Genomic DNA, 25,454 nt, shown 5'->3' with positions numbered 1-25,454 from the left:
GTGTAGGATATTAAAACGACGAACTAAAAATCTATTTAACAACTTTATTGACCTAATTACTTGTCATTATAAACAATAGTGGGCTCATTAAAAACGTGAACCTTCTCATCATAGAAATCCTCAGGTATGCTATCATCAATTGGTCCCACATAAGTGGGGAAAGGTACAGGTTTGGTTGGTTTTCTTAATGGCAGTTTAGAATCATAAACAGTAACAATAGAATTAGTTTCGCCAGGAATAGCTTGTCCAGTCACCCACATGACATTATACTTGGTGTTTATTCTTAAGACTGTTAAACCCTTTTGTACTAGAAATCTGTTACCCATATGACCTGGCATTTTGGTACCAGGCCAGACCCTACCTTTCTCACCGCCGCCACCGATGTTGCCACCACGTCTGTGAGTTTTGGTCACACCATGAGAGGCAGGCATTCCTTTGAAACCATGCCTTTTAACCACACCCTGGAAACCCCTATCAATACTGCAAAAAAGAAACAACTGTAATGATCATGAATAAGCACACATGACGTGTATATTTACGTTTTTCCCATTACATCAACGGCATTTCCAACTTGAAAATGCATGACATTCAACAGTGATCCAACAGGTAGAGCTGCATCAGGACTGACAAAAAATCTTTTCAAAATCTTTTTGGGGATTACACCAGAGTCCTTGAATAATCCGCAATATTCCTTGGTGAAAATTGAAGGGTCTGCTTCTTCCGCTCCAATTAAAAGGCACGCCTTTTTGTTGTAAATCCTCCCCACTCGCTTCCTGGGAGGGTCGTACTCATCAGCTGGGTAATGTCTTATTACATGGTTGTCTAAAACCTATTGAAATTTTATTGAGAACTGTAACAGTATGTGGAACTTGTACCTGTAGTAGTGTTGTCTGAATTCTTTTTCCATCTTTAAGCCACATTGGATACACACCAATTTTCCTGGCAATTAGTCCAGTCCTTTGCAATTTTGGATCCCATTGTTTCAATACTATTTCCGGATTTTCTTTGTTTGAATATTTATCTTGAGTTATTTCTTTTAGGAATTCTTTGTTTTCTGGGGTGAGATATTCTTCGGTGGTCTAACAAATAAATTCTTGTAGTACTGCGAGTGATATAATGGTCATACTTACGGCTCTGGTTTGTTTGGTAAACCACGTAGGATTCCTTAGTCTAGGTTTGGCGTTTAGTACATGTCTCTCTCTTATTTGAGTTGTATTTGTAATACTACAAAATGAACACACCGTATAACCTCTAAAATTTATGGAGTCAAGTTGGACTTTACCTTAAAGCTAATAGTTTTTCTTCCAGGGATTTCAAACAACATTTTTGTATGGTGGATATTATTAACGCCATTTGACTATATTAATAATTAAATTCAAACAATTTTAGAGGAAGTTTTCATTACCGTGACATCTGTCAACGAGATTTAAGTTAGGTTATGTGTATATATTACTTAATGTTTTCAAAATACGCTCCGCATCTTTCAAAAAGAATAATTTTCTTATATTAAATAGATTTAATGTGTTTTATTTTTAAAATATTTGCAGCTTTCGACGGTTAGTATTCACTAATTTTGAGTATGCCAAGCTGTACTTCAGTATTAATTTAAAAAATATGTTTATTCTGATTTTTTTAAATTTTAATTAATTTGTTTTATTAATTTCAGAAGGAATTAATTTTGTAATATTAGTTTTATTATTACTTTAAAAATTCCGTTGTTGATGAAGTTTTTTTTACTCTATGCAGGGGATTCCATGGTTTAATTTATGAAGATTACATTGTTGCCATATGGCATTATACTGTAACAAATAGGCTTTAATAAATAATGCAGTCCTATGCACAAAGTAAACAAACTTGTATCAACAACAGAACTTTTGAAGCAACAAGCAACAAAGTTATTAACAAAACTTCCTGGCAAAGTAGCAGATTAAAAGAACAGAAAAAGAATCAAAATATATTTTTATTTTAATTCAACATAGAACATAGAATAAATCATAAACTCAAAAATACATTCCAAAAGTAAAATAATTGCACATTATGCCTCATCTGGGCCTTTCAACCTGAAAAAATTATACTTTAATGTAATACAAAACTAATATAATAATCAAGATACTTCAAAACACAAACATCCTTCGTATCCAGAAATGAAACGTCCTGAGGTGTTAAAAAAACGTGTTGCAAGTGTGGCCGTGTATTAGCATGACTAACCAGTATATTGAAAACCTTTGTTCTATTTTGTTTATCCTAATGAACAGAACATTAAATCCAAAAAATTAAAAACGCCAATTTCCTACCATATAAACATCAAACTCATCCAAAAAATAGAATGGGAAATCCATACACTGCCACAAAGAGTAGAGAAAAGCAACAGTGGAGAATGATCTTTCCCCTCCTGACAAATTGGTAGTTTTGGTCACACCCTGTGTACCTTCCTGTGGTATGACTATCAGCTCCAATTCTTCTCTTTCACAATCTATATTAATTGTTCCCTAAAATAGTTCACCATCCTGAGTATATGGGTATTTTTAATACTTACAGATTTATTACCTTACAATTGGAAGTTTCCAAAATTTTCTTGAATGAATACTTAATGTAGGAAATAAAGTAGTTTTCCGTTATTTTACAGTAACGGTTTCGGCATTTTAAAGCTTCAGTTAGTGCAGTAATATTTAAATTCAGCTTTTCTATTACGTGTGCTGTCTCGTTGTACTTTAGTTTTAGAGACTTGTACTTTTGTACCACGTCGGTGATATTATGTGACATTGATTCAATGTTAGCCACAGACTTCTCCAGTTCTATAATCTCGTTAGCAATTTCTGCTTCTTCTCTGCAAAAAAACATCAATATTTTATGTCTATATAATTAAAATAATTACCTCAGTTGAGGCAAACGTTCTCCAGCTTTTTCGGCTTTGGAAACTCGGTCGTATAAGTTATTCTGAATCACAACTATTTCAACACGAACGCTGTTTGCTTTCTCGTTCAATACATCCAATTGACTTTCCAGAAACTGGTCACCCATTAATGCCCCATCCAACTTCCTTTTATTGGCCCACTTTTGTTCCTGTAAATTGCCACAGTTTAATACAGTAACAAGTTGAAATGCCACGAAGTACCCGAATAGGGTCCAATCTGCTTTCAAGATCCTCAATCGCTTTATTGAAGTTTTCTAGTTTATCCTCTATTTCGTCCACTTTAGTCTTTAAATCGTGGAGTTCCGTTTCCACAAGTGCTAAAGCAGTAGTCTTTTCTTGTATCACACCTTCAACTTCACTCACTTCATTTTGCTGGAAATAAAAGTTCACCAAACAGCAACGAAATATAGTAATTAAAACATTTACCAAAACGTTTACGTTGGTTACTTCAGGCTCAGCTGAGGAAGTGATCTCATTTATCTTTTGTCTGACGCGTTGCCTGGCGTCGTTTAATTTTTTTATCTTGTCTTCTAACTCCTTTTTTTCGTTAATTTTATCGCTCATATCTTGCTTAAAATTATTTAGCTCCGTAGTTTTGGCAGCTAAATCCTTTTTTAACAGTTCGATACCAGTCGCCAGTTGCCTTAAAACCACTCTTCAAGAGTTTGCCAAAAGGATTAAATATCTAATACTTACACCGCATGTTCCTTGGTGTCAATCTGGAGATATTTGGCTCGACGTTGTCTGGATCCGTATGACCTATAATTTGGATCAGGGTAGTATTTGTCGCCTTGCATGGTAACACCTTGGACACAGTTTCGGGGAACTCGTTCCTGCATGGAAAGGAGTTCTTGAGCCCGCTCGTCAGTGGGTATGAGAAGAATATTTTCCATCCCCGACTGGTCGACAATGCAATTGAAAACGATTGGATCCTCTATCTCTATGACATCATACAGGGCCACGCAGTCGGGAGGTGATTCAACCAAGTTCCTTGTCACATCATGTTTCTATAAAATAAAGTAATTAGACAAATCAATAAACAATTAAAATTTACCTGATAAATGAACTTGGAAGTAATAATTGTCGGCTGTTTTTGTCCTGAACAGCACTGGTCAAATATCTTCCTTAACAGCTGAAGATCTCCTTTGTTGTCTACAGCAAAAGCACTTAACAGTTTGGGGGAAATGAACCCTTCAACTGCAACCACCCATTTCTTGTCCTTAACCTTGATATATTGACCTATACACGTATGGATTCCAAAAAATTACATTATGTTATAAAGTTCAATTAAATCATACCCAATGGGCCTCTAGGCTCATGCGCGAAACTATTCTTATGCTCTTGAATCTTCTGTTTGACTTTGAGCATATCTGCACCATACAATATAAGATTGTTTCCTGATTCCTCTGTCAAAGCTTGTAAACTTAATTCATCATTACCTGAAAATATTAATGGTGGTTATCGAGTATGGTTAAAAATGATAAATATAAATACGAATTTTTATATTAAGGTTTTTTATATCATTTAAAAAATTTTGTTCTTCATTTTCTTTATAAGACAAATGGCTGGAAACTTGAAACAAATCGTTCCTGCTGGTTTGTAAGTGTTCTTCAGTGCTTTTAAGTTTTTCTTCATATGATCTTAATGTCTGCAAACGTTCCAATTCCTCCTGTTCAGCTTTGGTCAATCTAAAACATTCCTTTTAGGAGGAATAAAAGATTCTATAATAAAACTAACTTTTCATTAGCGCTATCAATTTCTTTCTTAAGATATTCCAGGTCCTTTGTTCTTGACTCAATGACGACGTTGATTTTTGTCTGTTCATTCTTTTTTTCATTGTAAGCTGCGAGAGCAGTCTTACGTTCCTTTTGCGCATCTGATTGATATCGTTTTTGCAATTTAATTGAGTTCACTACTTCAGTTTCTTCTCTATCTAAAAGACTAAAAAAGAAAATAGCAAATAAACAAAATATAAAAATTTATTATACCTATTTGTTTCCCTTAATTGTTCCAGCAATTCGCCCTTTTTTCCCCTTTCATTTTCTACTTCACTGATCTTTGCTTCCTCGATTTTCAGTTGCGTTTCTTTTTCTTCCAGTTCTTTTTCCAAATCTCTTACTTTTGCCCACAGTAACTCAACCTGAAGGTCTGCTTTCCTCTCTTTCATGGCAATGAGCTGGCTGTGGTTGCCAATCTTTATTTGCAACATTTTTAATTCATTTTGCATTTTCTTAAATAACTAAAAATACAATAAAATATTAAAAATAATCGTGAAACAGGTCATTTCTTTGTTAATATAATACATACATATTATAATACTATTAATATTATTTACTCACAGATTCTTTCCCAGTAAATTCTGTAACCATTTCTATTTTATTGTGTTTAATCTTATTATACTCATCATACAGATGATCAAGTCTAGTAGCCCTTTTGAATAAAATAAATTTCTGTTTAGGATCATTGCTACTTAAAAAGTTTCTTGATATATCTTGATTTAAGATACATATTGGATTGTCCAGTTGTATTCGAAAAGATGTTACAATATTTGAGACCTCCTTTGCTGAACCACATACAGAAACTCCTACAAAACTTATTGATAAACTATGTTTGTTATAGTTTTATGAAAATATTTACCATTTTCATTTTTAACTTTATAACTGCCAGATCCATTTACAGTTATATTTCTAATAATTATAATTTTATTGCCAAAACTGTCATGTTTATAGGCATAATCTCCAGAATTGTTCAAATGTATTTCAATGGACCCAGATGGTTTGCCAGATTTTATGAGAGCTGAATATAACTTTGAATAACTAAGGAATGTGATTAATATTGTAAAATACCTTTTATATTTGTGCCTCTGCTTGTTAAGGTTGTTCTTCCACCTAAGCCCAAAATCAGTGCTGTTAACAAAGCACTTTTACCACTACCGTTCTTGCCGACAACAACGTTAACGTTATTTACAAAATCAACTTCCAGAAAAGAGTGACACATGAAGTTTTTCAGGGCCATGTAAAGGACACATCCTGCTCTCATCTAATAAAATAATATTTATTATTTTTGTTCAATCATAGTCATAAACTGTACCTTGACATTGGCATTTCTCAGACGTTTATTGGATATGCCACCTTGTGATGTTCTGGAGTTAGATTTCCTTTTCTCGGACATTTTGTGGCTGTTAGATTAAATGGCGAATAGTAGGGTGTGATATTGAAATTGAACTTACCAAATTAATGAAGATTTTAATTAATTTTACCACTTAGAAACAACATCTGTCACAGTCTAAACATTTATATTAAGCAATAAATCTAGCGTGTTTTGAGGAAGTAAACTTTTAAAGGAATGGACACCGACGAGAAAATGCGACTAGATTGTGAAAACAAACTTTGGAAATATTGGTTTGAACCAAACATTCGAAGTTACCCCGAGAGAGGTCGCATGAACGTGCACTTTTTGTGATTTTTGAAAATGACAAAAGTTTGATAGAGACATCGAGGCTTTGACTTTGCAATTTGTCACTTACTACGGCGATAAAAGGAAAACTAAGCCTCCGGCCTGGCTGCTCAATAGTTTGACGACAAATTATTCGAAGGCCGGATCTGGTCGTACTAGACTACCTACTCGATTTGGATTTACCGCCGGCCTTGTCGGGGAAGCCCGTGTCTGCTGCACAACGAGACAGTAAAATATATTTCACAAAATTAAATTATGTGACATATGACGGCTCTGATTTTGGGCTTAGGTGGAAGAACAACCTTAACAAGCAGAGGCACAAACATAAAAGGTCTTTCACAATATTGATCACATTTCTTATTTATTCAAAGTTATATTCAGATCTCATAAAGTCTGGCAACCCATCTGGGTCCATTGAAACACATTTGAACAATTCTGGACATTATGCCTGTAAACATGACAGTTTTGGCAATAAAGTTACTAGGAAAGAATCTACGAATAAATAATATTAATTGTAATAATATATATATATATATATATATATATATATATATTATATTAACAAAAAAATGACCTAATGTTTAATATATCTCTGTACATAAATCAGTCTAAGGAGATCTACACCTGAAGAATTGGGGGATCCCCATAGCATACTTGAACCTTCACTGTGGGTACAACAAACTTTTTGTATAGTTTTATCTCTATAGCATATTTAATTCACGTAAGGAAAAAGAAATGAATACGATCAATTACAATCAGTACTTCATTTAATTTTAAAAATTAATATAAAGTGATGGGAAAATTTTAATTTATTGACATACCCCATTTTGTTTAATTTAATTTTGAAATGAGCATTAATTTCATTTTATTCATTTCAAAATAACAAAATGGATAGAATGTATAAACAAAGAAATAATTGAAAATAATTTTCAATTTATTGTAAAGCCTATTATATTATGGTTGCCTAACTGTTATGAATTGTTATTTACATAAGTAAGTTGGTAAAACTGCATTGTTTTCATAGTATTGTTTACGAGATTCTAACCTAACTTTTATAAGATTTTCAATAGAAAATATGGAAAACTTAACATTTTGTGTTCTTTGCGGCAACACCATAGTCAATACTAAACATTTCAAACTGTTAGAATGTACTTCTAAAAATACAAACAAACCTCTCCTCCAGTTAATCAATAATTGTACGAAATATTTGGTAAATTCTCATTACAAAATTTGCCAAAAGTGCCACAACTTATTAAATGATTTGGACGATTTGTATTTCAAAGCAAAAACAATTGAGAATAACTTTTTATTATACGTTATAAAAGCCTCAGAGGAAAGGAAAACACTCGAAAGCCTTAAAACAAACATATCAGAAAAACACTTAAATGAAATTAAAGAAGACATCGAACCAATTGTATCACAACCAAAACTACCCGAACAAACAGAAAACAACATAAACGAGTGTCACTGCGGCAAGAAGTTCAAAAAAAAGAGCCAATACAACAACCACATAAAAACCCATTCAAACGAAAAACCATATGTATGCGAAATATGCGGCCAAGTTTATAAACAAAGGGGATCGCTTAAAGTACACCTGGCAATGCACACGGGAAAAACCAATTTCAAATGCCAACACTGTAACAAATCTTTCACACAGAAAGCTGGCCTTTTGAGACACCTGCCCCTGCACACAGGTAAACATGAGGATCTCCCTAAGTTAACTGTAATCTCAATGATTAAATTAAAGGTGAAACACCACATCAGTGCGACCAGTGCGGCAAAAGCTTCGTCCACCACACGTCGTTCAACTTGCACAAACTGACGCACACGGGCGAGAAGCGGTTCAAATGCAACTCTTGCGGGCTGGCGTTGGTTTCATCATCGCATTTGAAGAGGCACATGCGAATTCACACGGGTGAGAAGAAATTCGGGTGCGAAATTTGCGGGAGGAAGTTCGCCGAAAGGTACAATCTTTCCACACACATGAAACTGCATGATAATAATTTGCAGAATGGAAGAAAGTTTAGGTAAATGGTATATTATAAACGTATGGTATTAATCATTAACATTGTTTCTTGTAAATGTCCCCTGACTTGTTATGAAGTCCATTATTAATAATTAAGAGACATAATTACATTAAAATGATGTTAAGATTAATGTAGATCAAGTGGCCTAGTTTGGTGTATGGAGGATTAATTAATTATGTAATAAATCTTTATCTATTTTTAGGTGTTTAATCTGTGATAAACTGTTTGAAAGAAAAGGTATATTAGAAGAGCATTGTATTAATGCACACCAAAAGTCTATTGAAACCACTCTTCAAGAATTTGTTATTAATATTCATTAATGTGATATATTAAAAAGAAATTGCTTAACTTAACTTAAGTTATTAAGTAAATATAACTTATTGTTACAATTACTATAACATATCTGCCTTTATATTATTAAAGTTTAGTCAATCAAACTAAGCAAAAGTAGATATAATACTTTTATTATCACTTTACAAAATTAATGAATACACTATGAAATATGTAGATATGAGTGCATGGTTTCAAATGAGGGAAACAAGTTACGCGAACAGCTTGTTGAGACAATCCTCGTCCATCCTGAACAGCTGCCATTTCTCCGTCTGCGTCATGTTGACGGCGCCCAAACTCTTGTAAAAATCACTGGCCGGATTCCACGACAACACATGGAAATCCATCCGTTTGCTCGGAGATTCGTGGGCGATTTTGGCCACAGCCAGGAACAGTTGTTTACCAATGCCGGACCGTCTGTAGGCCGGCTGGACGTACAGGTCCTCGAGCAGGATGGACTTGCCGAGCCACGTGGAATAGGACGAGTAGAACAGGGCGTAACCTATGATGTAGCCGTCGGACAGTTCGGCCACCAGGCAGGTGAATGCGGGACTGTCGGTGTCGAAGCCGTCCTTTTGTAAAACCGCCGCATCGATGCGCACTTGGTCCTCCAACTTCTCGAACTCTGCAAGGGCCTGAAATTATGTATATTTCATTAGACTGTGAAATATGAATTTTGTTAGTTTAGACTATGGGTCTAACCTGCGGCTCTTTGAAGGATTATTTGTGGTTCTCGATAAATGTACCCGAGTTCCCTTTTCATTCCAGAATTATCAAGAAAAGTAAAATAAATGTGTTTAATTTTTAATATTTAAATTCAATACACATATTTTGTACTTTTATTTATGTTTTCAATAAATATAATTTCTGTAAACACCCCTGGTTTAGACTATCAGAATAAGGAGAACGATTATTTTGTATTTAAAATTATATAGTGTATCAAATGAATCTAATTTGTATAGCTGTACTCTATTAAAGATGAATGAATTTTGCTAGTTTAGACTAACAGAATATGAGGAACAATTATTTTTTATTTAAAACTATATAGATCATCTAATGAATCCAATTTCATAACTGAACTATATTGAAAATTCTGTTACACGAAGAATTTATTAAAATTGTACCAAACAATACTTAAATTTTGCTAGTTTAGACTAGCAGAATAAGAAGAACAATTATTTTGTATTCAAAACAATGTAGATCATTAAATGCATCCAATTTGAAAACTGAACTATATTGAAGATTATGTTACACCATGAAATTATTAAAATTGTACCAAAAACACTTGAATTTTGCTAGTTTAGACTAGTAGAATAACGGGAACGATTATTTTGTATTTAAAACTATGTATATCATCAAATGAATTCAATTTGATAACTCAGCTATATTGAAGATTATGTTAAAATTGTACCAAAAAATACTTGAAATTTGATTATTTAAACTATCAGAATAACGGGAACGATTATTTTGTATTTAAAACTATGTAAATCATCAAATGAATTCAATTTGATAACTGAACTATATTGAAGATTCTGTTATACGATGGAATGTTTAAAATTGTTCACTACCAAAAAATATTTGAATTTTGCTAATTTAGACTAGAAGAGTAAAGGTAACGATTATTTTGTATTTAAAACTGTATAGTTTATCAAATGAATGTAATTGGATAACAGTACTCTATTAAAGTTACTGTTACATGATGTAATTATCAAAATTGTACCAAACAGTTCAAAAAATTCGTGAATTTTGCTAGTTTAGACTAGCAGAATAAGACAATTATTTTGTATTTAAACCTATGTAAATCATCAAATGAGTTCAATTTGATAACTGAACTATATTGAAGATTCTGTTGTACGGTGGAATGATTAAAATTGTACCAAACACTACCAAAAAATACTTGAAATTTGCAGAATGTGAGAAACACTTTCTTCAAACATTAAAATTGAAAAATGTTAAAAACGACTGCGAAAATCAAAATTAATCAAAAGGGAGTTTTTCTTCTAAATTGTTCAAACAGTATGATAAGCTTAATAGTTTTAAAAATATTCAGTGGCGTAGAAAATAGGGCAGGAAAAAGAGGAGAACCGCCAGAATCTAGGATCTACTTATAGCAAATGTTTATTAAATTAATTTGGATAATACAAACCACATTTAAACAATTGGACCAGGGATTATGGAAAAGAATGTTTGAAATTAGGGGTTGTATTTTTTTCAAGGACATTTTTAGAGACACCTTATATATATTTTAATGTTTTATTCTTTCTCCTATTTTTTTCAACATGATGAACCTTATTAAAATTGTTTAGTCTATTTTTATATGCTTGAACTTTGATTAAAAACAATTCTTTAATTATATTAAATTATATTTTTTATGTTGACAAATTGTCTGATTTCTAAATGGTAACAAACAACGCAATTGTTATTATTTGTGATTTGATTACAAAAATCTAGAGTATGACGAAATATTATTAACATGCAAAATACTTCTTGGATTTTTATTTTGAAGTGACGTTAGTAAACAATATTTAATTTTCCAATTATCAGCATCTTATTTAAGGTTAATGACGATTTAGAAATTGGCCAAAAGCTCTAAATATACACACAGGCAACATTCAAAAGTAATATTTCCAATTGTTGTGCACATGTCACTATTTTTAGATTGGCAATTAACGTAATTTATCTCTTTTTAAACACTTAACATATTTATTTAAAACGCTAATTAAACAAACAGCGTTTTAGTGCGAATAAACGTGTTAAAACGGAATCGACAGACACTGAAAAATTGCTAGAAAAACGTACCTTGATCAACTTGTAAACCTGTACCATGTCCTCCTTTTTGGCCTTTCTAATTGTTACATTAACTTCGTTGCATCTTAACATTTTTGCGCAAAATTACTGCCGAGTGCAGCGACTGACGTACCGAGCATGTAGTAGTCACACTCAAAGATAGCTATTTAATGAATTAAATAACTGATAAGATAGGTTCTCGTATCACAACAAAGAATAATTTAATCGTATTGTTAAAAGTTCATGTTTATATTAGCATTTAACATAGCTACAAGCAAATGAATATCAAGGATAAAGATAAACCGCATATTGTTTTATTGGTATTTATTAAACATTAATTGGTCGTGGCATTTTTGTGACTGGCCGTACACAACTGTTGTAAATACACATAAAATTGTCGTATTTTATATGGATCAAAGTTCACTGATTAATTTAATTAAGTGTGTATCGATAAACGGACGATACTATGGAAAAATGTATAAAGATTTGGTTATGTAAATACGGCTGTCAAACGTGAACGGAGTGTGACGATAGAAACGTCACTTGTCCTGGCCGCCTAGAACTATTTTAGTGACCGTCCAATCCACCAAATTATATAAACGCAATGGCGACTATGTTGCGGGGTGTTGCTTTGGCGGAAAATATATTGGCGAAAAACGGTCCAAAAGTGAGTATTGTCCATTGTTATTGCGTGCAAACAATAGTTAATAGGTTAACCAGTCGAATTAGATAAAGATTTGTAGGTCAAACTCTTACGACCTTGAACTGTTTATACTACGGTGCCGCAATAGCTTCCGTCAGCCGACTGATGTGTATTTTTAAAACAATAAAAACATCCAGGAATTTTCCCACTAATAGGGGGTTGCAATGATTTCAGATATTGGGATCAGCCACCACCACCCGATGGCAACCACAGCAACAACAGTCCAGGAATCTTAACGTGCAGGAGCACGTAAGCTATACCCTTTTGAAAAATGCGGGAATCAACGTGCCCAACTTCGGCGTGGCCAAAACCAAGCAGGAGGCCAAGGATATTGCTGCCAAGCTGAATACCAAGGACATCGTGCTGAAGGCTCAAGTTTTGGCTGGTGGCAGAGGCAAGGGCACATTCAAAAATGGCCTTAAAAGTGGTGTCAGGATGGTTTACTCGTAAGTACTGTCTGTTATTTATGTAAATTAGTGTTTATGTTTTTCTTCGTAAAGAATCAAAAGTCTAATGTTAAGCTCCTTACAGGTTGATTAGAACAATTGAAAATGTGCATGTTTTTATGTAATCAGAAAACATGGAATAATTAAGTGATGGAAAATTTTAATCAGAGTCAAGAGGGCGCAGGCGCAGATAATCAGATCAATGATTGTAAGACTTATTGCCAAGAAAAAATTCGGTTACATAATTGTCATAATCACACTTTCTCGTTATGTAAAGGGCGGCCGTGCCAAATCTTTTAAACACATTAAATTCAAATCAATAATTTGGTTTAAATCAGATGTACCAGGTCTTCCTGATACAGGTGGCCAAAATTTGGAAGCTGGAGGAACATGTCTAATAATGAAGAAAATCTAAATATTTTTTCTTTTTTCCTGAAGAAAATGCAGTCCCTGAAATTTAAATTTCAAATATTGTTTCTTTTCTTTGATCCAGTGAAGGTACAGCAGTGTAGATTCTGTGGTGTTGGAAATAGAATGGGAAAAAGAGGAAAACCCCCGAATCTACGCCAGTCTATCTTTTTGAGAAAAGATTATTATATTAAATTGTAAAATATATTAAAAATATGTGTTGTACTATTTGAATTGGAGCCAATATCATTTAATGTTTATTGTTTTTTAAGCTATTCTTGTATCTGCTATGCAAGTGGTCAATCTAATTTTATTTTTTAAAAGATTGTTTACCTTTATTTTTCAATGGACGAACTTTTTACTTTATGGTCGTTCATTGCTCTCTGTGAATTTAAATTACTTTACTAGATGTCTTTTGTTTATTATAATATATTATATTTAATCATTGGTTGAAGTGAAACTGTAAGAAAAATTAAAAATTAAATTAAAAAATTTAGAGAAACTGGGCAAGTGGTAGTTCGGAAAACTTGAAAGAAAATCGATAATTGGATAATTCGAATGTCGAAAAAAAATTCAATAGTCGACTAAAATTAAAGCCAACCTGAAGGAAATAGGGCCACAGAACAGTGGGTATGAGTAGTTTTCAGTAACGAGTCTATATTTAATTTATCCAAAAATGACGATTCTGTTTACCTTAAACATCCTACAGTGACAAAACTACACAAAAAGGTTGTTTTACCTCCAAGCTTTAATTCTTATGGCGTAGGCCTCCTTAAACTGATTTAGGGACGTATTAAACAACAATTTATCACCATATACCAAAGAAATGATGCTCTTTATAAATGTTTTAATATAAAAACGATCCCAAACACATAAAAAATTATAGAAAACATGGGAATTTAATCTTTATAATGAAATTCGACATAATTTTACAAATTTAAATGAATTTCATAGCAAATCAAGAAGCTTAAACGAATATATATAATATGGAGATGGGCCAAAATTATAAAACAAAAAGGATATTGTACAAAGTGTCAATGTTAAATTAAATAACATAGATGTAATCACTAAATATCCCTTTCAAAATTAAAGTTGCTGTACTTATATCCAGCTCAATTTAGAAAATTATATGTAACATTTTATAGAATAAAGATACAGTAGTTTTTATAATACTGTATAATACAACAATAGTAAACTAATATTATTTTAACACTTCACTTTAAATAAAAGAATTATGGCTGAACTATTTAACATTTTATAAAGTTGCTATAATAATAACGATTGTAGTATTTAAAAACATTACATTATAAAATGTGAGAAAAAAAAAATATAAAATAAAAAATACGAAATACAAAATACAAAATACGAAAAACAAAATATAATATATAAAAACTTCAGAAAAACTTTGGGAAAAAATTATTTAGATTTTGTATTCCACCTACCCTCAAGTATTGACCACCAGATGTGTTTTTTAATGAAATCACTTTTTTACACTAAACCATGTTTTTTTGGTAATGATTATGTTGATTAATATTATAATATTTACGTGCTCTTGTTTTTCCATTTAGTCCTGAAGAAGCCGAGGAAATCGCCGGCAAAATGCTCAACCAGTACTTGGTCACAAAACAAACGGGCGAAAAGGGCCGCATCTGTAACTCCGTCATGGTAGCCGAAAGGAAGTTCCCCAGGAAGGAGTTCTACTTCGCGGTCATGATGGAACGTGCCTTCGGCGGTCCCGTAATCATCGCCTCGTCTCAGGGCGGCGTCAACATCGAAGAGGTGGCCGCCGAAAATCCGGACGCCATCATTTACGAGCCCGTCGATGTCACCAAGGGACTGAGCAAGGAAACTGCCGAGAAAGTCGCCGAGAGGGTTGGGTTGGGCAAATTCAAGGAACAAACCGGTGACATGTTGTTGAAGATGTACGATCTCTTCTTGAAGAAGGACGCCCTCCTTATCGAAATTAATCCTTACGCCGAAGATGCCGGAGAGAAATGTAAGTACTTTAAGTACACCTAAATGCTTGTACTAATTGGATTTCGGTTTAGATTTCTCCCTCGACGCCAAATTCAGGTTCGACGACAACGCCGAATTCCGTCAGAAGGAGCTGTTCGCCCTCCGCGACTGGTCCCAGGAGGACGAGAAGGAGGTGCAAGCCGCCAAATTCGACTTGAACTACATCGCTCTGGACGGCAACATCGGGTGCATGGTGAACGGTGCCGGTCTGGCCATGGCCACTTGCGACATCATCTCCCTTCACGGAGGCTCGCCAGCTAACTTCTTGGATGTGGGTGGCGGTGCCACCGCCCACGCCGTCAAGGAGGCCTTCAAAATCATCACCTCCGATCCCAAAGTCCATGCCATTTTGGTTAACATCTTTGGTGGTATTATGAGGTGTGACGTAATCGCCGAAGGTATTATTGCCGCCGCTAAGGAGCTGCAGATGAAGATGCCCATCGTGTGCCGTTTGCAAGGCACCAACGTTGATGATGCTAAAGTATTAATCGCTTCCTCCGGAATGAAGATCTTACCAGTAGATAATCTTGATGAAGCTGCTAGATTAGTAGTTAAATTATCCAATATTGTAAGTCTGGCCAGAAGCGCCAAGCTAGACATCAACTTTGAAATTCCACTCTAAATTAATTTATTTTATTTATGTACTATTTTATTTTCATGTATATTATACATTTTTGATAAGTAAGTCTATTGTAAATTCAACTATCTATGCATCAAATTGTTCCTTGCACATATTGTATATTATTTATTCTGTTATTGAGTAAATAAATTACTCTAAATATTAGAATTAAGTTTTTTTATTTTATTTTAATACTAGTATATAATTATTTTATGACCACTAGTAAGGTAAATGTACCTGAGATGTTTCTCCAGACCAACCCTACAGAAAACATTTCAACAAGATTTTATAAATTTAAATAAACCCTTCTCAGCTATTCAAGAAACTATCAATATCAAAAGGATATTAAACCAAGTGTTAACGTTAAAGTTAAAATTAACATGTTATAGACTCAAAATATAGTAATTTAATATTATTTTAGGAGTACACAATAAATAAAAGTGTTTACTGTTTAAAATTAACAGATGAAGCATCAGAATAAAGAATAAAACATGAAAGAACTTTTGTATAAGTTTATTAAATTATATACATTTTTTATTAGCAATATAATGTCCTGATTTATATTGTTCAGAGTTAAGTAATAAATATTCTACCAACAGTCTACTACACAACATGAAAAACATGTTAGCAAATATTCTCAGATCTATCTAATTGTCATGTCCTGAAATCTACATAAAATATTCCCAACACGTTTTCCAGGGATTCCAACTATTCCAATAATCTCAATTACAATCCACATTTATGAAAAATCACAATTCATCCTTAAAGTTGTGTATGTTGTGTAAGTGGTCTCCATAATCTGTTGCCTCACTACCAACAAAAATGTCATAGTGTTCTAAAATTTCATTGAAACTCAACAGATCATCATGATCATCATCACTAGATGCAAACAAATGGTCCACTTCCTCTTCAGCAATTTCACTAAAATTAAAATGGTTGTAATTAATATAAAATGGTTGGATAATAGTTTACTTACTCATTGCTGGGCACAACCCAAGACAAAATTTCATTCCCTCCAAGTCTTCCATCACCATCCTTATCCAGCTCCTTGTCAAACTTGTCCTTTTCAATTAAAAGCCACTCTTTATCATGCTCAACAGCCCTATCACCTATATATTCTTCAAAGCTAATATATTGGTCTTTGTCAGTGTCTTTGTCATTTAAGGTTTGTTGCAGAATCACAGGCAACATTGCTGGATGTTCTTCTGGATGTGAAAAGGCCAACCATTCATTTGAGTCCAAGTTTCCATCCCCATTTGTGTCTGCAGCCTTCCAAAGTGCCTTATCATCTTTTATTAACTGGAATTAATGTATTTTAGTTATAGCTAAGAAATTTTTGTTATAATAATGGTACGTTTTCATTATCATGTCCTAAATCCAAAGTTTCTTCAGACTTGTCAATGCCATAAGCATCAGATAGATACTCCTGCCAAGTAATAATTCCATCATCATTCTCATCTGCATCTTCCAATCTATCATTTGCCTCCTCCTCAGACAACAACCTGATAAATAAATAAACAAATGGAAAAATTGTAATAAATTAAGTTATTGATAAACTTACTTAAATGATCGTAAAATCCATGCCTTCAGTTCCTTCCTGTCTATAATTTGATCATTGGACAAGTCCATCTTCCCCAACAATATTTTGAGTCTCTTTTTAGCCTCCTCAGGGGGTAAATGGTCATACTCCTCAGCATCTTTGTGACTGCCCAAGATGGCTTCATGATCAAATTCACTGTGATGTTCGCCACTGTCCGTGAAATGACTATGATCCCTAGGACTGTAGGCGCCGTCCTCAGCCCGTTCCTTCGTTATTTCGTTCGTGTGACTGTGCATTACACCCCCATGGCTGTATTGAAATAAATAAATACTTAAAACAAACAGACCTAAAACAGTTGTACTACGTGCGCCGTACATCGCTGAGGCAACAAAGTCGCTACAAGACTACAAAACTAATTCGGAAACTTAATGCTACCGAGTGTTCAAAAGTCACGAATCATTTCTGTTTATAAACAATCGGATCGGATTCATGGCGGTGCTTAGGTTATTCAATGAAGGTTTCTTGTCAAAAATGACGTGTATCGAAACAGAAATCTTCTTTCTGTGTCTATAATATAGACTCTATGGACTCTATATGTAAATCACGTGACACTTGGCCTGTCACTCTGACGTTTTCAATTATTAGGTTATTGTGGTAAATTTTTAGAAATTAAGTAAAATGTGGGCAGACACTTTGCTTATTGTATTTATTTCCATTTGCACAGCCCTTTTGGGTGAGGGTTTGACATGGCTGATGGTGTATCGCACAGAGAAATATCAAAAGTTAAAGACTGAAGTAGAAAAGCAGAGCAAGAAATGTAAGTAATTAAAAACATTGAAAGTCATGAATTAAACATTGTCGTTACAGTGGAAAGGCGTAAGGAAGCACACGGAGATTCGCTAGATAAGCAACACAAAAAGAAAATAGAAAGGGAAGAGGAAAGGTTAAAGAACAATAACAGAGACTTGTCCCTAGTCAAAATGAAATCAATGTTTGCTATTGGTTTTGCCTTTACAGCTTTGCTGAGCATGTTTAACAGCATGTAAGTTATAAAAACAGTTTAATTTGTGAGTCAATTTAATTGGATTTGTTTTAGATTCGATGGCAGAGTTGTTGCAAGGCTTCCATTCTTGCCCTTAACTTGGATCCAAGGTTTGAGCCACAGAAATCTTCCAGGAAACGATTATTATGATTGTTCTTTCATTTTCTTGTATATTCTGTGCACCATGTCAATTAGGCAAAATATTCAAAAGCTTTTGGGTTTTGCTCCATCAAGAGCAGCTTCAAAACAAGGCAACAACTTGTTTGGTCCAACTCCTCAATTCAAATAATCAATTTGGAGATTGATTTAAAATTATTTATTGCTTGAATATCATGTTGAATGTATAAAATTTGATGAACAAACAGTACTGTAATATTTTGTTGATTTAATTTTTAAATTATATATTATTTAATGAGGAGATTGTTTAACATTTTACCTCAAAGAATGAGTGTATTTAATACAAATTTTATACTGTGTTTGTAGTTTTTCTTTACCATTACAAATAAATACAGAGGTGGCCAGAAAAATAGCATAAAATTTAAAATTAAATATTTTGTAAGATATTCCATAAAAGTATATAAAAATATAACAATATATATATATATATATATATATATATATATATATATATATATATATATTTTTCTTTATTACTTATTAAACACTTTGAAAACGACGAAGATATTATTTTGAACTTGTGTATTAGTCTAATTTGGTTGAGCAAATATTAAGGACTTATTCTTAGTAAGATTTATAATACTGTGTGGACCACTATAAACATTTTGAAACACAGTGGAGGAAAAGTTCTGGTTGGAAGTTCCTTATCTTGGCATAGTATAGGACTATTTAAGAAAATATAATCATGGAACCATTTGCCAATGATAATTGACCTGTATTTTTATGCAAGTTGTTAAAATTGGTTAACAGAACACCACAAGTTTTGATTGGAACATCAGAAATCATCAAATTTAAATGAATTGTGGTTCTATATCTGAACTTACACAGAATATTTTTGTTAAATTCTCAAGACTTACACACTTCTTTTCCAGATTCTAAATTTATTGTACCAAACTAATGAGGTCAAAAATTCAAATAACATTGCTTCTTAAGAAATATTTATTATATTAACATAAAAATTATGCCTTAAGAGCGTACTTCCTTGGTGGGAAGATTGAACCCTTCCTGATTTCCTTGGGCGTCTTGATCCTCTGTTCGTGTTTCGTCAGAGCACGTCTGAGAGCGCGAGTCTTCTTGGGTCTCAAGTCCAGGGGCTTGTATTTCTTGTTTTTGTACAATTTACGAAGGTTCTCCTTTTGCTTTTGGTGCATAACAATGTACACACGTGCAATGGCTTTCCTTACAACACGGCTGCAAAGAAATACACGATGTTCAACACCGTTCACTAAAGAAACTACGAGTTAGACTTACATTTTGGAAAGCTTGGATGGGGCTCCTCCGGTGACCTTAGCCACCCTAAGGCTGGTCAGCTCTGTTTTGAGTTCATCGAGCTGTTTGGTCAGCTCTTTTTTGTCTTTTGTTCTCAATTCGGAGCACTTTACCTTACCCTACAAACACACAAGAAAACATCAGTGACATAACCTGGATATGTTGAAAACATCTAAATATTCACAAAGCAATTCACAAATATGTTATCCAAGGGATGTAATTAAACTAATTTCACTTAAATAACCACTTTAGAACGATTGATGATTATTATTTTCTCATATAAATTCGGATAAACGAAACCTACCATGTTTCCTTCTGAAACTTGACGTTTGAAAAGAAACAACGTCGTGGAGATTTCGTTCTCCCTAAATGTGGTAACACTGGATTGGGAATAGTAACCAATATTTATATGCAACCCACATTACAGATAACTCTAAACAGATTTTTTATAAACTGTTTAAAGTGATAACGTTCAAATTTTTAAAGAATTATATTACAAATAATTGTCGCCACAATACAATATAATTTATGGAATAATATATCGCGTAAAAACCCTGAAAAAAATTATATATTTTTTTAAACTCATGAACAAACGTATGCCAACGTATTTTCAAGTTAATTTAATCACAAAACCCTAAACCGAACAAATTTTGCTCATTGTCGTTCAAATAGTGCGCCTCCCCCTCCCGCGATCTTATTTGATCACATCCCTCCTCCGCGATTTAATCGCCGATCTAACCTCAACTGGGCGTAAACTGTCAAAGTTGTGGTTTATTTTTTGAGTCACTTAATGATTACACCCAAATCGCTGTGAAAATGGCAAAAAACACATTGAGTTCGGCCTTCCGTAAAATTGACATTGACCAGTATAACGAGGATAACTTCAAAGAGGACGAGACGGATCAGGGAGGACCGCAGGGACCGGATGAAAGCGAAGTGAACAATTTATTGAAAAGATATCCTTTTTCCAATGTTTATTTTAGATAGGTAAACTTGGGTGTTTCCTTCCTTATCACATATAATTCAAATTAAAAATTGTGCTGGATAAGCTTTGAAGCACTCTTGAACAATGCCACATTTGTTTATATTTTCCTTGACTGATAAACACTGGGCACCACATTGATGCCTTAAAAACAGTTTTAAAAAATGCACCTTTAGGAAGTAAAAGCGCGCAAATTAAGGTACGTCCAATTAGATGCAAGTTTCCTCTGTTACACTTTTTTGATTTTAGGATAATGCTGCCAATTTAACCCTTAGAGTATTACTAGCAATAAAACCATCACAGATAGAAGAAGCCGTGAACTCCCTAGACATAGAACAGATAGATGTTTTAATGAAGTATGTGTACAAAGGTTTTGAATTCCCTTCAGAGGGTAGCAGTGGACATTTACTTCTGTGGCATGAAAAGATTTATAATGTAGGTGGAGTAGGTTGTATTGTAAGGGTTTTGTCAGATACTAGGAGGGTATGAAGGTGATTTAAATAAATCATGAGAGTCAATAATGGGTAGATCCTTCTAGTATTTTGATAAATCTTTCATGAACTTGTCAGTAGACAACAAATTTTTGTAACATTTCTTTATTTGTAAAAGCTTTATATAAAATAATAGTTATTAAAATATAATTTTTTTCATTGCTTTTATATAAACATTCATATTTGAAAGTCAATTATTGCAATAAAGTATTGAATGCATTTAAATGTGATTGCTCAGCAATATTAACATTAACTTAACTAAAGTTTGCTCTTTTGAGTCTTGGCAAGAACATCATGCATTTCTCTAAGACATTGTGTCAGAGTATTCCTATAATTACTAGCACTCGTTTCATTGTTGTTAACAAAAGCGGAAAGACCGAAATTAATGTCGTTCTTCCTCGGATTGTAACAGCAACCATAACCATCATTGGTAAGTGGGCCATATACCATAAAACCATCACAATTTGTAGCCACTTGACTTGTAGACAATCTCATGTGTGTGCTGCGTGAGTAAGATACGTCCTTGTAAAGTTCTGGCAGTGGCAAACCATTTTCTATTGACGTCAATTTTAAACCTAATAAATGCCTGTCTACGCCAAATCCATTCACAGCCTAGAAAAATAAGTAAAATATGCAAAACCTTGATAACAACACAATTTATGAAACTACCTCAACTGAATATTTCTTGTGGGAGTTAACAGCGTCCTTTAGAGCTTTAACTTTGTCGCCGTCACTGCTTCTGCTAAGCATGGCCTGTGCAAAAGCTATACTCTCGATGGAACAGGACCGAATCGTTTCCGTACGACCATGGATGTATTTTCTGGTGGCGGCAGATTCATAATGAGCTCCAGGTGATTTGTGAATTCTTAAAACAATCTCTATTAATTATTTCTCTTCCTCTTGTAATATTAAATACATACTTGTAGAAGGCATACTGCATAGCAATTTGAATAAAGCTGTCTGGACTCATTTTCTGAGTTTTTACAAATTCTTTGCCATAATCCTCGAATTTGAAGCTGTCCAGCTCCAAATTGTCTGCCAAACTGAAACGATTGAATAAACGAAAGATTCGGATTGGTAAATTATAACTTACTCATCTATTCTGGTACTAGCTGCATGAATATCTCTATTTACTGCTTCATCAGCTTTAAATGGTAATTTTGTAGGTAGAAAATCAATGTTAATGTCAGGGAGGGAAATATTACTCTTTTTCCTAAAAATATTAAATTTCAGCATATTTAATTTATGTTTTAAAAGTAAGATAATTACGTATAGTCTACAACATAATCAGTCATAACAGCAATTGGTTGTCCTTCACTTGGTGAGTGTTCATAGGTCAGTCCTACAGTTCCATCCACTCCTATCACAAACTATAATAAAAAATGTCAATGTTATTGTAACAAATAGAATTTTAACTGTATACCTGTACAGTCTTATCAAACCACCTGTTGCCAGAATTAGCTCTACTTCCTCCACCATGGATGAATTGTTTAGAAGCCAAACTTCTTCTATTGCCATCATTTCCAGGCATTGGATTGTCCAAACAAACCAGGAATAAAGCACTTTGTATCTCCTTGATAGAATTTTCGTTGTCTGGACTGGCTAAAATTGGTAAAAACATTAATTATGTACTGAAGTACAAAATCAATTAAGCTACTTACCTTTTAATAAATTGGCATAACTTTTGGCCCAGTGGTCTCTGTGATCTGCAGATAGAATTCCAACTGGCAATCCAGGTTCTTCAGATTGTTGAAGTATTTCTTCTAACTGTCTTATCACTTGCCCATAGCTGGGTAGTTGTCCATTTGTACTTAAGACATCCATTTTGAAGAACTAAGGAAAAACAATTTTAACACAAAAGCTTTGAGTAAATTTGTTGCTTACATTATTATTTCTGACTACAACAATATGTTTTGAGTCTGAGTGAAACTCCAGTCCATCCCTTTTTTCTTGAGGTATCCTACAGGTGCCAAATATTTTTTTGTACTGATTCATATCAAGTGGATCTTTCCCCATTTTGTCTAGAGGAATGGCATTACTAAAAACAATAGGTCAGCCTTCCACAATAACAACAACATTGTTACTTACTTATCAATTGCCAATTTGTAATCACAAGCCCCTAGAATCAACTTTGCAGTGTAAGCAAGCCGGTCATTTTCAGTTTCAAACTCCTCAAAGGGAAACACCAGACCGGGACTCGAAAATACCGTCACAGGATCCCTGTATTCGAGATAAGCCACATTCAGCCACCAATCATCCAGCCAGTTTTCCGTGGACTGAGCCCTCTTGACTAACAACTGCTGCAATGGCTTTGCTTCATCCTTGAATTTCTCCAACAATTCTTTGGTCTTTTGCAATTCACTAGTGCTGAGAAATGGAATTACAGACTTCAAATATTTATCAGCAGTTTGTTCTAATGAAGGAACTGGCAAAGATGGCAGATTCAATGTGTTGGGAAACTTGGGCTTTATGGCTGCCATTGAAGCTGTTGTTTTATTAACAATATTGTACAAAGTTTTTAGGCTATTTTGATGGGTTACCTATAAAATTAACATATGGTGTCATGTTTATAATATTATAGATAATACTTACTGCTGTTGGCTTGGCTAAAAACATTCTGGCAGGTTTTGCAATGGATTGTTTAGACAAACTAAAAATATGTGCACTGTTATTGTCCATATCTTATCAGGAAATGTTTTGCAAATCAGGTTTAACTTGATACTTACAATGTACTTGAAAATGTCAACAAATTATAATGAGTGAAAGTTCAAATTCCTGGGGCGGTATTTAAATGGGTTCTATTGTTTATTTTGGGTTAATTGATTTGTTTTCGAACAATTTAATACGTAAAGACATAGACCTTGTAGCATCACCCAAGAGCTATATTTACGTTCTTTAATGGAAAATTTCATTTATTTATATCATTTCAGGTTAAGTGATTATTGAGGAAATTACTTGTTTATGATTTGTCTTTTATTTTTATTTTAATTGCTGACCATTTATTTCGCATTGGGAATTTTACTTGAGACATTAAAATTAATAAAATTCAACAGGTTGAGTTAGTACAATGTTGCCATTTACGGGGATTCCAATAATTCAAGATTTATTTTAGCTTGAAACTTAAAGTTTGTGTTAATATCTATTAATATTACTATTACTATTACTATTTTTGTCTCATCCTCATAAAAAATAAAAGACTTTCCCTTATTGTTAAAATATTAAAGTTGATAAGTAAGTCTGGCATCACTGTCGCGAAAAGCCGGTAGACGAAGGTTATGTTGACTAAACACCGCTAAGCATTTTTGTTCATCAGTAACGTGCTTGATAAACGTTGACAATAACATTCCGTATATATCAAAAATGGTGACTCTAGGCGAAGTTTTCCCCAACTTCAAGGCAAAAACAACCATCGGTGATATCACCTTTCACGACTGGTTAAAGGACTCGTACGTTTCTAATCCACCTCCCAAAAACCCGAGTAAAAACCCACAATTTTCAGATGGGGCATATTATTCTCGCACCCCGCCGACTTCACCCCAGTGTGCACCACAGAATTAGCCAGAGTGATACAGTTGCAGCCGGAATTCACCAAGCGTAATGTTAAAGTTATTGCCCTCTCGTGTGACCCAGTGGAGACCCACTTGAAATGGGCCATGGACATCAAGGCGTATGCGGGCTACAACAAGGACGAATTCCCCTACCCAATCATTGCCGATGAAAACAGGGAACTGGCCACTGAGCTGAACATGATCGACCCAGATGAGAAGGACTCAAGTGGGGTCCCATTGACGGCCAGGGCAGTCTTTATTGTCGATCCCAAGAAGAAAATGCGGTTGTCCATTTTGTATCCAGCCACAACTGGCAGAAATTTCGAGTAAGTGGTGTTATACAGCATAAAACAATTTAATAATGTTGTTTTCCAGTGAAATTCTCAGGGTTATTGATTCACTACAACTGTGTGACAAGCACAAGGTGGCCACACCTGTGGATTGGAAGGTATGATTTATTGTGCTCTGTTTACTTTTATTTAATTGATTAATTAATTTTAGAAAGGGGATGATGTTATGATTCAACCTACTGTTTCTGATTCCGAAGCTAAAACACTTTTCCCATCAGTGACAGTAATTGCCTTGCCATCCAGGAAGGAGTACCTTAGAAAGACAGCTCAACCAGAAAATTAAGTCCCACTAGTTTTAGTTTTTGTTTGCCTAAAGCTTTATTTTTGACATTAAAATTAACTGATTTAG

At 33.8% G+C, this 25,454-nt stretch overlaps 11 protein-coding genes across 12 annotated transcripts; 5 read left to right on the top strand and 6 right to left on the bottom strand.

Annotated features, from left to right (window-relative positions):
* Positions 1–24: 24 nt before the first annotated feature.
* On the bottom strand, positions 25–1,443 carry LOC109599742 (39S ribosomal protein L3, mitochondrial). Its single transcript, XM_020015768.2, has 5 exons — positions 1,283–1,443; positions 1,131–1,224; positions 876–1,079; positions 540–829; positions 25–480 (listed from the first exon to the last, which is right to left on the bottom strand). Exons 1-5 carry the CDS (start codon positions 1,351–1,353, stop codon positions 57–59), a joined length of 1,083 nt encoding a protein of 360 aa, XP_019871327.1. The 5' UTR covers positions 1,354–1,443; the 3' UTR covers positions 25–56.
* Positions 1,444–1,940: 497 nt separating this feature from the next.
* Positions 1,941–6,470, bottom strand: LOC109599734 (structural maintenance of chromosomes protein 6-like). Its single transcript, XM_049966148.1, has 17 exons — positions 6,005–6,470; positions 5,761–5,953; positions 5,552–5,710; positions 5,254–5,498; positions 4,903–5,153; positions 4,652–4,855; positions 4,409–4,602; positions 4,213–4,353; positions 3,969–4,153; positions 3,611–3,921; positions 3,341–3,557; positions 3,116–3,286; positions 2,876–3,063; positions 2,548–2,827; positions 2,295–2,489; positions 2,114–2,244; positions 1,941–2,060 (listed from the first exon to the last, which is right to left on the bottom strand). Exons 1-17 carry the CDS (start codon positions 6,083–6,085, stop codon positions 2,036–2,038), a joined length of 3,171 nt encoding a protein of 1,056 aa, XP_049822105.1. The 5' UTR covers positions 6,086–6,470; the 3' UTR covers positions 1,941–2,035.
* Positions 6,471–7,411: 941 nt separating this feature from the next.
* On the top strand, positions 7,412–8,746 carry LOC109599733 (zinc finger protein 724-like). The gene is made up of 3 exons (XM_020015757.2): positions 7,412–8,064; positions 8,118–8,397; positions 8,600–8,746. Exons 1-3 carry the CDS (start codon positions 7,446–7,448, stop codon positions 8,715–8,717), a joined length of 1,017 nt encoding a protein of 338 aa, XP_019871316.2. The 5' UTR covers positions 7,412–7,445; the 3' UTR covers positions 8,718–8,746.
* A 99-nt stretch (positions 8,747–8,845) lies between these two features.
* LOC109599749 (thialysine N-epsilon-acetyltransferase) lies at positions 8,846–11,756 on the bottom strand. The gene is made up of 2 exons (XM_020015776.2): positions 11,527–11,756; positions 8,846–9,362 (listed from the first exon to the last, which is right to left on the bottom strand). Exons 1-2 carry the CDS (start codon positions 11,605–11,607, stop codon positions 8,940–8,942), a joined length of 504 nt encoding a protein of 167 aa, XP_019871335.1. The 5' UTR covers positions 11,608–11,756; the 3' UTR covers positions 8,846–8,939.
* Positions 11,757–11,972: 216 nt separating this feature from the next.
* Positions 11,973–15,874, top strand: LOC109599748 (succinate--CoA ligase [ADP-forming] subunit beta, mitochondrial). The gene is made up of 4 exons (XM_020015775.2): positions 11,973–12,181; positions 12,392–12,663; positions 14,640–15,067; positions 15,120–15,874. The coding sequence occupies exons 1-4, from the start codon at positions 12,119–12,121 to the stop codon at positions 15,707–15,709; spliced, it is 1,353 nt and encodes a 450-aa protein (XP_019871334.1). The 5' UTR covers positions 11,973–12,118; the 3' UTR covers positions 15,710–15,874.
* A 330-nt stretch (positions 15,875–16,204) lies between these two features.
* On the bottom strand, positions 16,205–17,758 carry LOC109599740 (reticulocalbin-2). 2 transcript variants are annotated; one of them, XM_020015765.2, is made up of 5 exons: positions 17,622–17,753; positions 17,268–17,555; positions 17,061–17,208; positions 16,683–17,005; positions 16,205–16,627 (listed from the first exon to the last, which is right to left on the bottom strand). In XM_020015765.2, the coding sequence occupies exons 2-5, from the start codon at positions 17,540–17,542 to the stop codon at positions 16,456–16,458; spliced, it is 918 nt and encodes a 305-aa protein (XP_019871324.2). In that variant the 5' UTR covers positions 17,543–17,555; positions 17,622–17,753; the 3' UTR covers positions 16,205–16,455. The 2 variants fall into 2 exon arrangements, with proteins under 2 accessions (XP_019871324.2, XP_019871323.2); XM_020015764.2 differs by having other exon boundaries at positions 17,268–17,758.
* Positions 17,759–17,856: 98 nt separating this feature from the next.
* Positions 17,857–18,764, top strand: LOC109599743 (calcium load-activated calcium channel). The gene is made up of 3 exons (XM_020015769.2): positions 17,857–18,063; positions 18,114–18,288; positions 18,343–18,764. Exons 1-3 carry the CDS (start codon positions 17,925–17,927, stop codon positions 18,575–18,577), a joined length of 549 nt encoding a protein of 182 aa, XP_019871328.1. The 5' UTR covers positions 17,857–17,924; the 3' UTR covers positions 18,578–18,764.
* A 622-nt stretch (positions 18,765–19,386) lies between these two features.
* LOC109599741 (60S ribosomal protein L35) lies at positions 19,387–20,189 on the bottom strand. Its single transcript, XM_020015767.2, has 3 exons — positions 20,039–20,189; positions 19,717–19,853; positions 19,387–19,656 (listed from the first exon to the last, which is right to left on the bottom strand). Exons 1-3 carry the CDS (start codon positions 20,039–20,041, stop codon positions 19,425–19,427), a joined length of 372 nt encoding a protein of 123 aa, XP_019871326.1. The 5' UTR covers positions 20,042–20,189; the 3' UTR covers positions 19,387–19,424.
* A 233-nt stretch (positions 20,190–20,422) lies between these two features.
* On the top strand, positions 20,423–21,357 carry LOC109599736 (actin-related protein 2/3 complex subunit 5-A). The gene is made up of 3 exons (XM_020015761.2): positions 20,423–20,690; positions 20,843–20,915; positions 20,966–21,357. Exons 1-3 carry the CDS (start codon positions 20,551–20,553, stop codon positions 21,203–21,205), a joined length of 453 nt encoding a protein of 150 aa, XP_019871320.1. The 5' UTR covers positions 20,423–20,550; the 3' UTR covers positions 21,206–21,357.
* Positions 21,312–24,251, bottom strand: LOC109599735 (carnitine O-acetyltransferase). Its single transcript, XM_020015760.2, has 11 exons — positions 23,934–24,251; positions 23,800–23,857; positions 23,296–23,747; positions 23,092–23,245; positions 22,869–23,040; positions 22,631–22,809; positions 22,477–22,577; positions 22,301–22,420; positions 22,128–22,250; positions 21,877–22,072; positions 21,312–21,819 (listed from the first exon to the last, which is right to left on the bottom strand). The coding sequence occupies exons 2-11, from the start codon at positions 23,821–23,823 to the stop codon at positions 21,466–21,468; spliced, it is 1,875 nt and encodes a 624-aa protein (XP_019871319.1). The 5' UTR covers positions 23,824–23,857; positions 23,934–24,251; the 3' UTR covers positions 21,312–21,465.
* Positions 24,252–24,426: 175 nt separating this feature from the next.
* On the top strand, positions 24,427–25,453 carry LOC109599752 (peroxiredoxin-6). Its single transcript, XM_020015780.2, has 4 exons — positions 24,427–24,653; positions 24,707–25,081; positions 25,131–25,203; positions 25,257–25,453. The coding sequence occupies exons 1-4, from the start codon at positions 24,568–24,570 to the stop codon at positions 25,386–25,388; spliced, it is 666 nt and encodes a 221-aa protein (XP_019871339.1). The 5' UTR covers positions 24,427–24,567; the 3' UTR covers positions 25,389–25,453.
* Position 25,454: the final 1 nt, after the last annotated feature.

The sequence above is a fragment of the Aethina tumida genome, chromosome 4 (genome assembly GCF_024364675.1).
Source record: "Aethina tumida isolate Nest 87 chromosome 4, icAetTumi1.1, whole genome shotgun sequence".
Lineage (NCBI taxonomy): Eukaryota > Metazoa > Arthropoda > Insecta > Coleoptera > Nitidulidae > Aethina > Aethina tumida.
The sequence above is the reverse complement of the archived record's forward strand: the minus strand, read 5'-3'. Positions and strand labels throughout refer to the sequence as shown.

What these genes read in the sequence shown, in the direction of transcription:
- LOC109599742 (XM_020015768.2), bottom strand. Translation starts at nt 1,353, where the DNA reads ATGGCGTTAATAATATCCACCATACAAAAATGTTGTTTGAAATCCCTG. An exon ending in TTACCAAACAAACCAGAGCC is followed by an intron (nt 1,080 to 1,130) that starts GTAAGTATGACC and finishes TTTATTTGTTAG; the next exon opens with ACCACCGAAGAATATCTCAC. An exon ending in TTCAGACAACACTACTACAG is followed by an intron (nt 830 to 875) that starts GTACAAGTTCCA and finishes AAATTTCAATAG; the next exon opens with GTTTTAGACAACCATGTAAT.
- LOC109599734 (XM_049966148.1), bottom strand. Translation starts at nt 6,085, where the DNA reads ATGTCCGAGAAAAGGAAATCTAACTCCAGAACATCACAAGGTGGCATA. An exon ending in TGAGAAATGCCAATGTCAAG is followed by an intron (nt 5,954 to 6,004) that starts GTACAGTTTATG and finishes TTATTTTATTAG; the next exon opens with ATGAGAGCAGGATGTGTCCT. An exon ending in TGGAAACTTCCAATTGTAAG is followed by an intron (nt 2,490 to 2,547) that starts GTAATAAATCTG and finishes GAACTATTTTAG; the next exon opens with GGAACAATTAATATAGATTG.
- LOC109599733 (XM_020015757.2), top strand. Translation starts at nt 7,446, where the DNA reads ATGGAAAACTTAACATTTTGTGTTCTTTGCGGCAACACCATAGTCAAT. An exon ending in ACACCTGCCCCTGCACACAG is followed by an intron (nt 8,065 to 8,117) that starts GTAAACATGAGG and finishes ATTAAATTAAAG; the next exon opens with GTGAAACACCACATCAGTGC. An exon ending in CAGAATGGAAGAAAGTTTAG is followed by an intron (nt 8,398 to 8,599) that starts GTAAATGGTATA and finishes ATCTATTTTTAG; the next exon opens with GTGTTTAATCTGTGATAAAC.
- LOC109599749 (XM_020015776.2), bottom strand. Translation starts at nt 11,607, where the DNA reads ATGTTAAGATGCAACGAAGTTAATGTAACAATTAGAAAGGCCAAAAAG. An exon ending in AGGTTTACAAGTTGATCAAG is followed by an intron (nt 9,363 to 11,526) that starts GTACGTTTTTCT and finishes ACATAATTTCAG; the next exon opens with GCCCTTGCAGAGTTCGAGAA.
- LOC109599748 (XM_020015775.2), top strand. Translation starts at nt 12,119, where the DNA reads ATGGCGACTATGTTGCGGGGTGTTGCTTTGGCGGAAAATATATTGGCG. An exon ending in TGGCGAAAAACGGTCCAAAA is followed by an intron (nt 12,182 to 12,391) that starts GTGAGTATTGTC and finishes CAATGATTTCAG; the next exon opens with ATATTGGGATCAGCCACCAC. An exon ending in GGTGTCAGGATGGTTTACTC is followed by an intron (nt 12,664 to 14,639) that starts GTAAGTACTGTC and finishes TTTTCCATTTAG; the next exon opens with TCCTGAAGAAGCCGAGGAAA.
- LOC109599740 (XM_020015764.2), bottom strand. Translation starts at nt 17,623, where the DNA reads ATGTACGGCGCACGTAGTACAACTGTTTTAGGTCTGTTTGTTTTAAGT. An exon ending in TAGGACATGATAATGAAAAC is followed by an intron (nt 17,006 to 17,060) that starts GTACCATTATTA and finishes CATTAATTCCAG; the next exon opens with TTAATAAAAGATGATAAGGC. An exon ending in TGGGTTGTGCCCAGCAATGA is followed by an intron (nt 16,628 to 16,682) that starts GTAAGTAAACTA and finishes TTTTAATTTTAG; the next exon opens with TGAAATTGCTGAAGAGGAAG.
- LOC109599743 (XM_020015769.2), top strand. Translation starts at nt 17,925, where the DNA reads ATGTGGGCAGACACTTTGCTTATTGTATTTATTTCCATTTGCACAGCC. An exon ending in AGAAAAGCAGAGCAAGAAAT is followed by an intron (nt 18,064 to 18,113) that starts GTAAGTAATTAA and finishes TTGTCGTTACAG; the next exon opens with TGGAAAGGCGTAAGGAAGCA. An exon ending in CTGAGCATGTTTAACAGCAT is followed by an intron (nt 18,289 to 18,342) that starts GTAAGTTATAAA and finishes GATTTGTTTTAG; the next exon opens with ATTCGATGGCAGAGTTGTTG.
- LOC109599741 (XM_020015767.2), bottom strand. An exon ending in CCATCCAAGCTTTCCAAAAT is followed by an intron (nt 19,657 to 19,716) that starts GTAAGTCTAACT and finishes ATTTCTTTGCAG; the next exon opens with CCGTGTTGTAAGGAAAGCCA.
- LOC109599736 (XM_020015761.2), top strand. Translation starts at nt 20,551, where the DNA reads ATGGCAAAAAACACATTGAGTTCGGCCTTCCGTAAAATTGACATTGAC. An exon ending in GTGAACAATTTATTGAAAAG is followed by an intron (nt 20,691 to 20,842) that starts ATATCCTTTTTC and finishes ACTGATAAACAC; the next exon opens with TGGGCACCACATTGATGCCT. An exon ending in GTAAAAGCGCGCAAATTAAG is followed by an intron (nt 20,916 to 20,965) that starts GTACGTCCAATT and finishes TTTTGATTTTAG; the next exon opens with GATAATGCTGCCAATTTAAC.
- LOC109599735 (XM_020015760.2), bottom strand. Translation starts at nt 23,823, where the DNA reads ATGTTTTTAGCCAAGCCAACAGCA. An exon ending in TTTTAGCCAAGCCAACAGCA is followed by an intron (nt 23,748 to 23,799) that starts GTAAGTATTATC and finishes TTAATTTTATAG; the next exon opens with GTAACCCATCAAAATAGCCT. An exon ending in GGTTTGATAAGACTGTACAG is followed by an intron (nt 22,578 to 22,630) that starts GTATACAGTTAA and finishes TTTTTATTATAG; the next exon opens with TTTGTGATAGGAGTGGATGG.
- LOC109599752 (XM_020015780.2), top strand. Translation starts at nt 24,568, where the DNA reads ATGGTGACTCTAGGCGAAGTTTTCCCCAACTTCAAGGCAAAAACAACC. An exon ending in CACGACTGGTTAAAGGACTC is followed by an intron (nt 24,654 to 24,706) that starts GTACGTTTCTAA and finishes CACAATTTTCAG; the next exon opens with ATGGGGCATATTATTCTCGC. An exon ending in ACAACTGGCAGAAATTTCGA is followed by an intron (nt 25,082 to 25,130) that starts GTAAGTGGTGTT and finishes GTTGTTTTCCAG; the next exon opens with TGAAATTCTCAGGGTTATTG.